This window comes from Schistocerca americana, chromosome 1 (genome assembly GCF_021461395.2).
Source record: "Schistocerca americana isolate TAMUIC-IGC-003095 chromosome 1, iqSchAmer2.1, whole genome shotgun sequence".
In the NCBI taxonomy this organism is placed as follows: domain Eukaryota; kingdom Metazoa; phylum Arthropoda; class Insecta; order Orthoptera; family Acrididae; genus Schistocerca; species Schistocerca americana.
In genome coordinates, this window is record NC_060119.1 from 879,014,011 (window position 1) to 879,030,955 (window position 16,945).

At 39.6% G+C, this 16,945-nt stretch overlaps 1 protein-coding gene across 2 annotated transcripts in view; it reads left to right on the forward strand.

Annotated features, from left to right (window-relative positions):
- The window catches only part of LOC124614170 (protein germ cell-less), a 102,373-nt gene extending 86,018 nt beyond the window's left edge, over positions 1-16,355 (forward strand). For both annotated transcript variants that reach the window (XM_047142922.1, XM_047142923.1), the window contains exons 9-10: positions 3,973-4,069; positions 13,677-16,355. In XM_047142922.1, the coding sequence (XP_046998878.1) occupies positions 3,973-4,069; positions 13,677-13,919 (340 nt within the window). In that variant the 3' untranslated portion in view covers positions 13,920-16,355. The remainder of the gene's footprint in view (positions 1-3,972; positions 4,070-13,676) is intronic.
- Positions 16,356-16,945: the final 590 nt, after the last annotated feature.

The following is a 16,945-nucleotide window of genomic DNA, read 5'->3' on the forward strand; positions in this document are numbered from 1 at the left end:
GATGAAATCTCAGAAGAGAACACTAATTCTGGTGAATGATTTATTACACAAGAGACCACTATGAATTCTACAATCTACATATCATTAGCAAAATTGTGTCATGCTGTTCATAGTAAATGTCATAATATTGATTGGCAACACCATGGTGTGTTGTGTGCACCACGACCAAATAGTGGACAGAATTGGAAGGAAAATCAGCATTGGCTGTATTTTGTTGTTTTATGGTCAGCAAAATCGATTTTCGGTCACTTAGTGACCATCCTCAGTGCTAGAAGTTAAAAATTTCACATAACGATCAGAGAGTATAAAACCGAAAATCACAACTACACCTGCGTATGAACATAACAGTTGGTAGGAACATATCTGTCATATACAATTAAAATTGGTAGGCACTGGTTTTTTAAAAAACCAACTTGCAAAACATAAGACCGATCAATAATAAGTTGTCAGAGTGCAAGATAAGTAAAAGAGAAAAAGAAAAGAAAAAAGAATAATGTATGAATAACAACCAACTTGGTTTTAAAAAAAAACAATACACCAGTGTATTTTAGATGTTTCCTTTCCCCTTTGTCTGCTATGTTTTTTACGTACATTTTAAATTTGAATTATTTCATGAGTCACAAATGCACAAGAGGTATTTTGTGTTAAAATCTTGCAAAACCAGTAATATTAAGTCTTCACGTGACGCATGTCACATAGGGGGCATTCCAAGCCCTGTCACACCAAGGTCTGCTGTACAGATGCATGTAAACAGCGGCCTCAGTTTATGTAATCGCTCTAAGCTTGTGGTTATAGCTTCATACCAGTGCCTACCAATTTTAATTGTATATGAGAGGTATGTTTCTACCAACTGTTGTGTTCATACGCAGGTTTAGTTTTGATTTTCGGTTTTATACTCTCTGATCATTATGTGAAATTTTTAACTTTTAGCACTGAGGATGGTCACTAAGTGACCGAAAATCAATTTTGCTGACAATAAAACAACAAAATACGGCCAATGCTGATTTTCTTTCCAATTCTGTCGTAATTTTAGTGTAAAAACTATCAGATTGCTCCATGAAAATGTCATACTGCAACTTCTGTTAGTGAAAAACTGTGAAATTTGAATTGAATTTATTCCGGCATTCCTCACGCCATGTAGACTATGAATCCTTAAATTTTCAGTTCATTTTCTTCTTCTTCTTCTTCTTCTTCTTCTTCTGTTTTTCTACCTCATACATATCTTACTATTCTTCTCTAACAAGTAAAGAAGTTACAGACCTCTTGAAATATATTTGGAGAAGGTATGAGTGCATGGACAAGGACTTTCTAAGGAAAAAAGTATTCAGCAGTATATTGCAGAGTAAGCCTTGTTTCATTTCACTAAAAAAATTTTTCTACACATACTGTGCAAGCCACCACATCGTGCATTGCGGAGGGTACCTTGTACCACTGATAGTGGTTTCCTTTCCTGTTCCACTTGCAAATGGAGTGAGGAGAAGTTCATTGATGGCAGTAAAATTGTTCTGCAGTCAGCTTCGAATGCAGGTTCTGTAAATTTTCTCAATAATGTTCCACAAAAAGAACATAGTCTTCCCTCTGGGGATTCCCATTTGAGTTCATAAAGCATCACAGTAATACTTGCCTGTTAGCAAACCTAACGAATCGGGCAGCATGCCTCTGAATTGCTTTGCTGTCTTCTTTCAAACCAAGCTTGTGGGGATCCCAAACACTCAAGCAGTACTCAAGATTGGGTCACACCAGTGTTCTATGGGCAGTCACTTTTATAGATGAGCTACACTTCCTAAAATTCTTCCAATGAATCAAAGTCCACCATTTGCCTTCCCTATTACCATCCTTATGTGTTAGTTCTATTTCATATAACCTTGCAACATTAGACCTAGGTACTTAACTGGAATGACTGTGTCAAACAGCACACTACTAACACTGTATGTAACCATTACATGATTGTTTTTCCTACTCATCTGCATTAACTTACATTTTTCTGTATTTAGAGCAAGCCGCCAACTATAAATTCTGTCTAAGTCACCTTGTATCCTCCTACAGTCACTCAACGATGACACCATCTTGTACACCACAGCAAAATCAGCAAACAACCTGTCCATCAGGTCATTTCTGTATATAGAGAACAAGAGTGGTCCTGTCATACTTCTTTGTGGCAGTCCTAACAACACCTTCATCTCCGATGAACACTTGCTGTCAAGGCCAACATGCTAGGTTCTACTACTTAAGAAACCGAGCGAGGTGGCGCAGTGGTTAGTACACTGGACTCGCATTCGGGAGGACGACGGTTCAATCCCGCGTCCGGCCATCTTGATTTAGGTTTTCCGTGATTTCCCTAGATCACTTCAGGCAAATGCCAGGATGGTTCCTTTGAAAGGGCACGGCCGATTCCCTTCCCCATCCTTCCCTAATCCGAGCTTGTGCTCAGTCTCTAATGACCTCGTTGTCGATGGGACGTTAAACACTAATTTCCTCCTACTACTTAAGAAGCCACTTGAATATCTGGGAACCAAATCTACGTGCTTGGACCTTCACTAACAGGCTGGAGAGGTGCACTATGTTAAGCACTTTCTGGAATTCTAGGAATATGGACTCTGTCTGTTACCCATCGTCCATGATTTACAGGATATAACGTAAGGAAAGGGAAACTGAGTTTCGTACAAGTGATGCTTTCTAAATCCATGCTTATTTGTGAACAGAAGCTTTTCTGTTTCAAGGAAATTTATTATGTTTGAATTCAGAATATGTTTAAGGATTGTGCAACTAATGGATGTTGAGGATATTCGTCTGTAATTTTGCAGGTCCATTCTTTTGCTCTTCTTATATACAGGAGTCACCCGCCTTTTCTTCCAGTCACTTAAGACTTTGCTCTGGATGAGAAATTCATGATAAATACAAGCTAGGCTATGGGCCAATGCCGTAGAGTAAAACCAAATTGGAATTCCATCTGGACCTGGAAACATATTTGTTCTCAACTCTTTCAATTGCTTTTCTGCGCCAGGGATGTCTCCTTAATGGGGCCTTTGTGAGAGTCAAACAATGGTATGTTTGTATTATCCTACTGTGTGAATGAGTTCTTAAACATGAAATTTAAAACTTCAGCTTTCATTTTGCGACACCACTGTGGTCAATGAGCAGCTGGATAGAAGCCTCTGACCTCTCAGTGATTTTACATAGGACCAGAATTTTCTTGGGTTTTCAGCTAGATCTTTTGCTAAGGTATGATGCTGGCAGTTGTTGTGTGCTACAATATTTTTACAAACACAAATTTCTACCAGTTTTTGCTTGTCGACATTTGCTTGTTGTTTTTGAATGAGCAGTGCAACAGTCTCTGCTTCCTCAGCATTTTTTGGATTTTGTTATTAAGCCACAGTGTGTCTTTTCCATCCTTAATTCATTTACTTGGCACATACCTCCTCAGAGCATTATTTACAATGTGTGTATGCTTTGCCCATAATTCCTCTGTGTTCATCATACTGGAACTAAATGATGTCATGTCATGTAAACAAATGCTTATCTGCTCTTTCTAGCAAAACTACTTTCGTAGCCTTCTTGATGGATTCATTAACTTTAGTAACCATCTCACTATGATGACACTATGATCACTAATCCCTGTCTCTGTCAATAAGGTCAGGCGTGTTTGTTGCTACAAGGTCTAAAATATTTTCATTGCGTGTGAGCTGTCCAATTAACTGCTCAAGACAGTTTTAGGAAAACAAAACTACTTCACGAGAGCGTCCATAGGTACCACCCACAATTACGTGTGCAAACTGATGTGAACAGCTGGCTTTGGCCTTTACCATTTAACACAGTGACCAGTGTACCACAGATTCATAATTTTGTGTTATTATGTAACAGCTTAATCTTAAAAACTTTAAAAAAGTCAAGTCAAATTTTACTATTTTATGATAAATTTAGTTTGCAAATACATGCTTGAGTTTATCTTTTAATGCAACCTTGCCTTTTCAGGGTAAGAGTTGCCCATTACGGTAACAATGGGCAGCACCCAACAATTGTCACCCAGTCATCAGGAATTAAAAATATTGCACTGTTTAAGAATGAAGAGGTAAGGTATCATTTAATACATTTACATCTTGTAGTGCACTAACAATGGAAACTCCAGGTAGGAATGTAAACAGTGTAGAAAAAGATACATTGCATTCTTACCGTAAAGGTAACACACTTAGTTGTAGACAGGCACAATTGAAAAGACACACAAGCTTTTGGCCACAACCATCATTGGAAAAAGAGAAACAAGCACCATTCATTCACACAAGCAACCACACTTCATGCACACGTGATTGACAACCCTGGCCTCTTGGGCCAGAATGGAGTTATCACCTGGGGTGGTAGCAGCAATCTGGAGGGGGTGGGGAATGGGAAGGGGTAGCAGCTTACTGGTAGGGGAAGAGGGGAGTGCTGTGTGGCAGTGTGTGCAGAGACTAGAATGCCAACAGGCACAGTGCCAGGACATTGTGGGGCAGGGACGTGGGGGAAACAGAGCGAAAAAGGAGAGGAGCAGGGAAATATGGGCAGATGCATTGGTAGAGCGCTGCAAGCAAGGAGTGTAGGAGATGAGAATAGGAGATGAGAGTGGGAGGGAGGTGATAGGGCAGAGGGGGTGGAAACTGTTGGGTGGCAGATTTGGGACCAGTATGTTACCGTGAGTAGAGACCGGGATAGTTACGGAGTCAGAGAATGTTTTGTGATGATAACTCCCATCTGTGCAGTTCAGAAAAGCTGGTGGTAGAGGGCAGGATCCAGATGGTTTGCGTAGCGAAGCAGCCATTGAAATCAGGGATGTTATGTTTAGCTGCATGTTGTGCCACAGGATGGTCTACTTTACTCATACCCACAGTTTGATGGTGGCTGTTCATCCCAGTGGACAGCTGGTTGGTAGTCATAGCAATATACAAAGCTGTGCAATGTTTGCAGCAGACCTGGTAAATGACATGGCTGCTTTCACAGGTGGCCTGTGACAAGACTGGAATAGAAAGTGCTGTGTTCATGTATTGGGCAGGTCTTGCACCTGGGTCTTGCACAAGGAGTTGGTATTGGGAGTGGCATAGGGATGAACTAGGATGTTATGGAGACTGGGTGGCCAACAGAACACCCTGTTAGGTGGTGTGGGAAGGGTCTCAGGTTGATGTCCCTCATTTCAGAGCATGATGATAAGTAATCAAAGCCCTGGCACTGGATGTGGTTCAGTTATTCCAGTCAAAGGTGGTATTGGGTAATGAAGGGGGCACTCCTTTGTGGCTAGTTCTTGTGGGTGGTGGGAGGATTGGGGGTGTGAGGGAAAATAGCACGGGAAATCTGTTAGTGGACTAGGTCTGTAGGATAGTGCCTGTCTGTGAAAATGTTGGTGAGACCCTCGGCATACTGGGCAAGGGAGTTCTTGTCACTACAAATACACTGTCCCCACATAGCCAGGCTATATGGAGGGACTTTTTGGTGTGAAAAGGGTGACAGCTGTCAAAATGCAGGTACTGTTGGTGGTTGGTGGGTTTAATATGGACAGAGGTGCAGATGCAGCCACCAAAGAGGAGGTGGTCAGTGTTTAGGAAGGTGGCACGCTGGAGAAGGACCAGGTGAAGAGGGTGGGAGAGAAGGTGTTGAAGTAGTGGAGGAATCAGGATAGAGTATCTTGGCTGAGAGTCCACATCATGACGACGTCATCAGTTAACCTGAGCTAGGCTAGAGGTTTGACGTTTTGGGAGTCTGGGAAGGTCTCCTCTAGGTGGCCCTAAACTGGTTGGCATAAGAAAGTGCCATGTAGGTGCCCACAGCTGTAGCATGGATTTGTTTGTATACCTTCCCTTCGAAGTAGTAGTAGTTGTGGGTTAGAATAAAGTTTGTAAAGCGTATGAGGAATGAGGTGTGGAGTCTGAAGGATATTGGGAAAGTTAGTGTTCAATAGTGGCAAGACCATGGACGTGAAGGATGTTGGCGTACAGGGAGGTGGTGTCAACAGTGACGAGTAGGGATCCAGGAGGTAAAGGGGTGAGGATGGTGGAGAGTCCATGAAGGAAGTGCTTGGGATCTTTGACGTGAGAGGCTAAATTATGGGCAGTTGGTTGTAGGTGTTGGTCAAATAGGGCCAAAAATCCTTCAGTTGGGCACAATAACCAGCCATAATGGAGTGTTTGTGTTGGGTTTGTGGGTTTTGGGGAGCAGGTAGAAGGTGGGTGTGCGGGGTTCATAGGGGTGTAGAGGGAAATAGATTCAGGGGAGAGGTTCTGGTAAGGACCCATGGCCTTATCACTATTGGACGCTACCTTTCCCAATGTCCTTCAGCCTCGAAACCCACTACCTCATTCCTCACACACCTTTCTGACTTTATCCTAACCCACAAATACTTCTCCTTTGAAGTGAGGGTATACAAACAAATCAGTGAGATAGTCATGGGCACCCACATGGCACCCTCCTTCATCAACCTATTTATGGGCCATCCAGAGGAGACCTTCCTAGCCTCCCAAAACATCAAATCCCCAGCCTGATTCAGACTCATTGATGATACCTTCATGATCTGGACTCAGGGCCAAGACACCATACCCTTATTCTTTCACAACCTCAACACCTTCTCTTCCATCCACTTCAATTGGCACTCCTCAACCCTGTGTGCCTTGCTTCCTATACATTGACCTCCTCCTCTCTGATGGCTCCAATCCACACCTCTGTCTACATTAAACCCACCAACCATCTGCATTTTGACAGCTGTCATCCCTTTCACACCGAAAAATTCCTCCCACACAGCCTGGCTACCCGGGAATGGATCATCTGCACTGACAATTACTCCCTTGCCCAAAATGCTGAGAGTCTCTCCAAGACCTACACAGACAGGCACCATCTCCCAGACGCAGTCAAGAAACAGATTATCCACACTATTTCCCGTCACACCCTCAATCCTCCCACCACCCCCGAGAACCAGCTGCAAAGAAGTGCCCCCTTTGTTAACCAACACCACCCCCACCTGGAACAACTCAACCACATACTTTGCCAGAGCTTTGATTACCTATCATCATGCCCTAAAATGAGGGAGATCCTATCGGAGATTTTTCCCACCCCACCTAAAATGGTGTTCTGTCACTCATCCAACCTCCATAACATCCTAGTCCATCCCTATGCCAATCCCAACCAACCACTTGCCACAAGGATCATATCCCTGTGGAAGTTCCATGTGCAAGACCTGCCCAATCCATTCACTCAGCACTTCCTATTCCAGTCCTGTCACACGTTTATCGTACATCATCAGGGGCCAGGCCACCTGTGAAAGCAGCCATGTCATTTACCAGCTCTGCCACAAACATTGCACAGCTTTGTATATTGCTATGACTACCAACCAACTGTCCGCCAGGATGAACAGCCACCACCTAACTGTGGCTAAGGCAAAGTAGACCATCCTGTGGCACAACATGCATATAACATGACATCCCTGGTTTCACTGGGTGCTTCACTAGTCAAGCCATCTGGACCCTTCCCTCTACCACCAGCTTTTCTGAACTGCACAGATGGATATTATCCTCCTCCTCAATCATCCCGATCTCAACCCATGGTAGCATACTGTCCCCACACCCACCACCCAACACTAAGCTTTAATAAAGAAATACATATCGTGACATATACTATAGCGTTTCTAAATGCCCATTTAAGTTAACTGCACTCCTCCCTCCCCCCTCCCCCCCCCCCCCCCCCCCCAAAATCAATGGTGATGCCTCATGCCTCTAGCCTTCTTGCTGTGACAATCTGAGGACTTGGTAGGAGGAGAAGATGGTGGCTGGCCAAATGGTGCCTACAATGTAGAGGTTGGGTGGCAGGGCCCCTGATTTAGGTGTAGGGCAGTCATCGATTGTCATAGTATCAGATGACGAGTCCCTTTTCATATTAGCCCAAATAGTCAATGGGGAGAAGAATTAGAATAGTCTCCCAGGGAGACTGTAGTTTGCCACTACACTTTCCTTTGGGCAGGTACCACAGCCGTACAAAATTTCTGAAACTACAACATGCTTGCCTGTGACTGTAATTATTGTTTATTTACCACTGCTGGCCAATTTCATCTTCTTCTTCTTCTTCTTCGTCTTCTTCTTCTTCTTCTTCTTCTTCTCCTCCTCCCCCCCCCCTCCCCCCCGCCCCCCCACCTCCCCCTAATCATATTGTGGTGACCGGATAGCTTGGTAGCTTATCTTCTTGCGTATCTAATACCATGGCCGATAGTGGAAGATGAACAATTATTACAGCTGAAGTTTGATGTGTCACTTCATAATAATGTCATGGAGAATTCAAATGTACAATGCCCACAACTTACAGCCAACATGACTGGTGACACATAAACTGCACACAGAAAAATTAATAAGAACAAGAGTGTAATATTTATTCTGAGATACTTTCTTTGCACTCTATGAGAAAAAAAATTGGAATAAGAATGTCAAATTTCCATAAGCACAAAACCACAAAAGATTCAAAATGCTTGTGACAAGAGAAGGAAAACAATGAAACACAGCCAGAAAAACATAACAAAAGTGAAACAATCTTTATTGTCTGGTTTCCAGCATGTGAGAAAACTGATGTACATTTACATATATTTTTACTATGTTTCAAGTGATGGAATGTTACATATTTGTGTGGAAAATAATTACCAAATGAAAGTACAATCAAATAAAGATAGAAAATTTTGAAATTCATTGTGATGCATAAACATCTGCTGTGGCTGCTTAATTGAAATTTGTCAATATCAAACTAGTATTGAGATGCACACACATCTTCAGTGGCATCTCGATACTAGTTGGGTACTGACAAATAAAGTTCAGTTATAGGAGTGTTTATGCCTCACAATGAAATTCAAAGAATGTGTTGGGGAGGGATTACTTCCACACAAACAAAGAAAAATTATGGTTTAGCAAGTGAGAGAAAACAAAGGCATCACATGAATAGCTAATGCACATACTAACTTTTGAAATCTGAAATTTCATCATGTGGCAATAGAAAAGAAAAATTATATAAAACAATTTTCCACCTACAATTTTGTAATGTAGTATTGTTGAGAGAGTAGAAAACCATTTTGTACAAAAGTGAATCAGGTGTCAAGGGCACAGTCATCACTTTGCACTGTATATTCTGTGAAAGGTACCCTATGATAACTGTTTACGTTCATCCTCACTAACAGCTTTGATCAGGCAATAATAGGACACATGTTCATGGCAACATACCTTGGTTCTCAGCTAAGAGAAAATTCAATAAAATTAGCACCCTCCATACAGTTTTCACCACCACCACCATCATCAGGATTGAAATTATTGACTGATGTGATTATCACAGTATGTCTTTTTATGTATGAAGCAGCAGCTTTCTGGGTGGGAGCCTAAATCATACACGGGTGGGAACGCAAATAGGTCTGTCCAGCTATAGGGCACACAGGCTCATCTTTTTACATTTTATTTTGTGCTCATCCTCTGGACAGTGTTTCACAATGGTGAAACTGCAAAGATGGCCATGGTGGTACATAGTCTGGAGATTGGACACTAAATAAAATTTGGAAAGGCTCATACATCAGCTTATCAGGGTTGATACTATAAAAGAGGCACTGGAGATTCAGAGTAGTGGTAAAGAGGGTAGTGGTAACATCACATTCCATGATGATAACTGGATCTATGACAGGGCACACTGCTGCACGCAGCCTGACTCACATTTCTGTGCATGGATAATCCTTTGCCTATAAAAAGATGACATGGTGCTAGTCCCAAAAATCAGTGAGTCATTTTAATGACAGTTGTTGAAAGCTAGATTATTTTATTTGATATGAAGTGACTTGCACATCAAGAGGATATTTTCCATTTTTGGAATGTCACAGGGATATGAACCATATGGCAAGCAGGTGGAATGAGGTGGTTTTGCGGTGTGAGATATCATAAGAGTGTGAACCATGTGGCAAGGAGTTGGGATGGGGATGGTCTAAGTTCTGGTCAAGATGTTGAATTGCTATTTGGGGTGCTAATGGAAGAGTTCTATGTGGGATGAGTCTTTCTTGGGAAAATAACTCCAGAAAATCATAGTCTTTGCAGATTATTTTGTTGTTGTGCATTCTATAATAATTGTAGATATAGTGGAAACAACTGCAATGCAGCAAAGTGTATTTTATTGATGGTACATACTGCATTCTGTGCCAGCATGGCATGGCATGTTGATTGTCAGAATGTCTGTCAACAGCTTTAGCCCTTTCCTCTACAATGATGACCTGAGCACGACATAGTGAATTTTATTTTCCACTCTGATGTCAAGCCTCATTTGACATGAAGTTTAGTATTGTGTTGCTTTTGTACATATATTTGAATGAAAGTGCACTTTTTGTTATAATATGTATCCTAATTGTTGGTCAGTGGCCTCACTGTCGGAGATTTTACATTTTACCTGATTCCTGATATTCATGGTACACTCGTGAAATGGTCATAGGCGAAAATTCCCACTTTATCGCTACCTCGGAGATGCTGTGTCCTATCACTCATGCGCCGATTATAACACCACATTCCAACTCATTTAAATCTTGATAACCTGCCATTCTAGGAGCAGTAAGCGATCCAACAACTGTGCAAGACACTTTGCATCCTGCCTATTTACATATCTCTGTATTTGAATATGCATGCCTGTAGCAGTTTCTTTGGCACTTCAGTGTATTTTCCATACAATTTGACAACATCATTTTTGCATCTGTGATTGGCTGATTTGTCTTCATTTGTTGCCGGCAATGGTTGGTGTGGTGTGGTGTGCTGTGCCTGTGCCTGTACCAGCTCTGTGCTGTGCTGTGTGCTTTCTGCCTGAATTCCAACAAAGCCTGGTATTGTTGCCCCTGTCCTGTGTTGTGTGCCAATGTGGCATATGACAGACCATTAGAACAGTCTCCGAGAGCCATAAGGACCATTGACAAGGCACCTAAGTGAAACAGCTAAGTGTATTAGATGCTTTAAGGTACAGCTGGGAATGTCAAAGGAGGTGAACTTGGTTTTGGACAGGAGTGTGTCACGAACACCACCTTTGTTTGGTTGGAATCCAGGCAGAGAGCACACATGTGAGCACCCACAGCACCTGCAGAGATGACCTGGCCAACTGATAAAATATTGTAAGCAAAAAATAGAATCATTAACCCTTCTGGAAATCCAAAAACATTCTATAAATCAGTCATGCTGAGAAATTTTCTAAAATCACAGATCTCGCATAGAATCAGTCAAATGAAAGGGAGCTCATTTATCACTGGCAATTTTTACAGGTTATAACTATGTTCCATATATAGACTCAGGTTCAGATAGTTGGCTTTTGTGATACTGCTCTGTCAATTAAGCTATTAGTACATACTTCATTTGCTGGCTTAAAGTTTCAGTCTGCCGTTAAGGCTGTTACAGTTACAGTCAGTGCAGAGTACTCTTCATCAATCTGCACGGCTAACACATTTGGGAGAAAGGACTCTTGTGAGATCAGTGTGTCCAAAAGCTATTGATAAAATTTTAAAAATCACCTCAAAAAATAGTTATGTAATTAATTTTTTATTTGCAGTCATGGTACACACTGAAATCATCACAACACAGTACTTTCCTAAATAAAATGGCACAACCCATAAACAAAGAGGAGTGTTGTGCAGTAATTTATTTATTTATTTTTTTCTTTCCTGGTAGCAGTGAAAATGTTGCAGCTTTGTCAGGCCAATCCAAATGACTTCCTTAGACATTTGTATTGGCCTGACACATCTGCAACATTTCTGCTGCTACTGAAAATGAATTATTGCATGATACTTCAGTTTTCAGTGGGCTGTGCTATTTTGTTTTGGCTCCTCTACTGGCATGCTACTGTGCTGTGGTGCAGGGATATAACAGCAAACAAACCAAACATACAAAAAATTAATTACATAACCCTAGTTTTTGGGTTTGGTAATTAAAACTTAATGAGTGAACACTGTGCTGAAGAGTGAAAGTTTCAATGCAGAAATCAAATGTAGGTTTTTTATAAAAACTGTTCTCTCTCCTGTTGAACTTTAATGGTTCATTCAGTATGTGCTTGAGAGGATAAATCTGGATTCAGATACCAGCCTGGAGAACATATTAATCTCTTGGCAAGTCAGTTTCAATGAACTCTTTGCTGGAAAGTCAAAATTAAAATTTCGGTGCAGAAGTCTTTTAGAAATTCCATTAAAAAATAAGAAAGCCCATAAAATAAAATAAAAAATGTATTGGAGACTTCTTATGTTAACAAAATGAAGTGCCCCAAGGCTGTTTTCATCATTGTAGTACTGTATTAAACAATGTTCTATGAGAACAGTGCATGACAAAAAATTAATATACTTCATTGGCACAAATCTGTTGTGCAACACTCTTATTTGAGAAACCGTCATTGAATTGCCCATATTAATTTTGGAAGCAAATTATGTTATTCTTACTGGAATAATAGTTGAGCAAGGCATTATGACAAGTTGGAATTTTGTGTCGGAATGGGCCTCAATTTTGGAACACTGCATTCCATTCACTGTAGCTCTTCAGAGTGTGTCACGTGGATCAGCTCAAATCGTCGCCCTGTCAGAGTGCCTCTCTTGCTCTATTTATGCTAACCATGTAGGTTGCCATGCCATCATTAGGAGAAAGAAGACAACAGAGAATTAGTTAAAGGTTGTTTTACAGAATTAGTGTATTGTTATATCAAATGGCTGATCTAGTTGTGCATGATGACTCTTGAACACAAGTTAGTATGAGGGTCGTTCAGTAAATAATGCCCCACAATTTTTCTCTCATAACACATTTATTATTAAGAGTTAGAATTTGTGACAGTATCAGTTAACATTTCTTTCACATGTTTTGCTTTTCTACATCTTATCCATCATGTTTTATGGTCTTGTGCCACCATTGTGTGAGAGCATGTATTCCCTCTCTTCATTGGCCTCAAGCTGCTGCAACAGTTAAATTGAAATAGCTCTCTCCCTCTCCCTCCCCCACTCCCTCCCCCTCCCTAACCCTCTCCCCCTCCCTCTCCCTCTCCCCCTCCCTCTCCCTCTCCCTCTCCCCCTCCCCCCCTCTCCCTCCCCACCTTTCTTGCACATGTACTTCCAATGCTCATTGATAGCTGTAGAGAGTTGTGAGCACGCACCAGTCTGCACTAATAATGGCATCTTCACCATATCAGGGGCAGTGGCTCTAACACTATGTCCGGAGTGTGGCTGTTTATGAAGTTCAGTTTCTGCAGTTCCCCTGTGCCTTATCTCTCTTCATTCATTGTTCAATAGCACTCCTATCGGCTGCATTATTACCATAAACTGTGCACAAACATTTATGGATGTTCACCATGGTTTCTTTGTCCACAACTAGGAATTCAATTACAGCACAGTGCTTGTAACAAGTGTCTTGATTAGATGCCATTTTTGAGGTTCACTACAGCTTTGGCAACTGTAGGAACTGTTAGAAACTCTGCACACATGCAGAAGAAACATCAGATTTAAAGCCCCTAAAATGGTTTTCCTGTATACATTAATAGCTGGAAAAGGGCAGATAGGGCATTATTTATTGAATGACCCTAGCATTCTGCCACTGTGTCATACTTATTAGAATTTATAGTCATAGCACTTCACATTATATGTTATTCATCAGTTGTGTTCAGTTTTAATCACCAACAATAAGAGTTTTCGTTTCTCCTTTCTGTTATAGGTTGTAATAATGTGCCTTAGCAAGAAACTGAACTTCCCTCTAATGGTATCAGTGAACATGATTTCTGTGAAGCCTTCACCTGTCATTCTGCCTAATACTATGGAGAACAAAAGTATACAGTGTCCAGACATGATCTCAGATGATGCAGCACTAGACCAGGACGTAGTGGAGAATTTGATGTCAGAGAGCTTAGAACATATTTACACATCTACCTGTATTACAAGCCAGGGAGATGGGATGTAATGGTACGAATATCTTTGACAAATATATAAAAGTATTTACATACAGTTTAAGCTCTCAGTGCTGCAATTGATTGCATGAAGACAGAGAAAAATGTTGTACAAGTACTGTGTTCCAGCTGTGAAACAGTTGTAGCATTTTTCTATTATTACTATTATTGTTGTTGCTTTAAGAAAATTGTAAAATAACACAAAAGCGTACTAAAATATATTTATTTATTGTAGCTCATGTGACTAAACTTCATGTACCCATTCTATTTATTTAAATCTTTTTTTTTTTTTTGTATTTCATATTTATTTGGGAACTATATAATTGTGAAGAATTGTGCTGTGTTACTATTACAGTTTCACAACTGAAGTTACCTTTTTATTATTTATTCCAATGGATAATATGATGCTAGGTTCAAAAAATGTTGTCACATTTATTTCTTTTTTTCCATTCATAGAATTGGCATTTTGGCTGTATTTATCTGTTCATATTAGAATTCCTTTGAAGGTTAAGATTATGGAATCACTATACATGTTGTGTGTCTTATGCTAGAGAGACAGGTATTGTTTGACAAGTTTAGTTCCTTAATATATCAATGCAATTACAATGTTAATTAGATTGTGTACTTATATCCCCACTGAAAGTGTTACAGAGTCTTGGAAACACACTTATCATTTGCTGTCAAATGTATATGTACATATTTACATAGTCATGGGATCATATTCATGTATTTACTCATGGAGCTTATTGGTTTTAATCCTGTTTAACATCTAGATTAAGACTGTTTAACTTAAGACATGGCATAGCATTCATATCTGGTGCTGTATAGTAGACTATGCTTTTTAATTAAATGTGCTGTTTGTTCATAGTGAAATGAATGCTATGTTAAAGGGACAATTCTAAAAATCAGATTTTGGAGAGAGTGTCTGATACAAAGAGTTTTACATCAACTTTACAGAGACTGAGTGTATATTGCCATCATTCCATGTACATGATATCACATCAAAATTGTATATCTCTATGCTTAGTGCATGCATGCTAAAATAGTGGAATAGCCATTTGAGCATATTATATGCATGACATGCACACAAAAAAACTGGGCAAGAAACTTTCATATGTTATTTATTTACTGATATTTATTTGATATTTATAGAACAAAGTGACATACCTCATTTTTTGGCAAATGTAATTATTGAATTAAATAATGTTGAGAGATTTATCATACCACAAGAACTGCCTGTGATTATTCATCTCACTGTCTTGTGATCCTCTCCTCTCTGCCCCTTTCTAATTTATGGCTGTTGGCAATTATGCTTAATCAGTGAGCACTTCATTATGCCCTTTACATTTTGAGCAAATCTGTGGCAGGGCATAGCACATATTGTTAATTACATCCAGTTGTTAAAAGGAACATGTCATACATCTCTTTCCTACAGGTGTTCACATTAAATGAAGCTGCAATGGAAACTTGATGATGAATAACATATATTTCACTTCTGTGAAACTTCTAAGCATCATTTGATAGCCAAATGATTGCATGATATGTTATTTAAACTTTGTTTGCTTTAGTATGAGTCACTGGACAATTTATTTTCTGCTTTTTTGCTAGAATTTGAATTACTTTTAGAGTGACGGGCATATTTTTGTTCTTTAATATTGCAGATATTCTCTGTGGTGCAAGCTGTTACCATAACAATCAAATGATCTGTGATTTTTCACAAGTTGTTATTTTCTGAGGTTGTGGTCATATTTATGTTCTATATTTCTTAGACAGCTGTATATTGCATTGTAGCAAAATGCACAATACAATGTATATTTGTATAAATATTCGTATGAACACGTGTAAAAATACAAAAATCCACTTCTGTGGAATGATGAATTTTCTATTAAGTGCAAAGCTTGAGAATAACAGACCAAAGAAAACATGTGGCAGTCATATTTTATTTGTGGTACCTATGCTTTTACTGTAGTATATGTAATCTGTTTAAAGTCAAATTAACTATGTATTGCTTCGAAAAGACGAAAAAAGAAAAGGCGCACAACTCATTTATGTTTTTGTCAGATGAGGGCAGCTTATCTGCTTATGTTCAGTTGTACTATATATGAACACTTTCATACAAAAAATAGGAAAAAAATGGTTACATATTGCAAACTATTATGAGACAATGTTAAATATGTAAATCGACCTAAACCTTACACACAAGGCAGCTGAAACAAGTTACCTGACTATTACTCTTGTTTCAAAATACAGGAGTCTGATGCACAGATTGACACTTATATTTACTTGTAACTTGCTCAGATGGAATCAAATTCAGAAATTTGCATCTTTAGTGATTTTGTTTGACTGGCATATTTCTATGATGCCCAAAAAACAAAATTTACCAAGGACACAAGTACAGTAACTTGAGAAACCTTTTCTTACTACATTTGTGCATCTGTTAGCCCTGGTGCATTTGCTTCTGTCTTAGCAATTTACTAAAAAGTTTTCTTCTTTTATCTAGACATTTTAATGATTTTCTATGTATCTGTGTTCCAAAAAAAGTAGTTATAACATCTAGTTTTAAGGAAGCTGCTGTTCGTAATTGTAATGAAGTATAACTAAAGTCATAATTTTCTGCTAAGTATAGAACAGAGATTCCTTCATCCATCTCAGGAGAGGACAGGCTAAAGGAAATGACAGTAATCAGAAATTAATGAGATAATCTGAATAAAAGGGATCAAGGAATGTGGGGAAAATCACAAATGAAAGTCTAGCAACAGATGAGACCTAGAAATTGAAGTGACGGCTGACAACTCCAAGAAGAGAAAAGTAGACTGAAATTAGAAGCATTGGTGAGCCAAAAATGGACAGCGTAGGAAACAAATGGAAACCGTGAACCTTCACCCCATTTCACAATTCTGACTCAGTAATATTGAAGTTTCATTTTGGTGGTTATTTTACTGATAGACAGTGGTTTTCTTAAGTTAGAATCTCTATTGTGTGGCTGACAGGGAAAAGAAAGAAGTGGGAACAGTTGAGGCAGTAATTTCTTTTTAGTAAT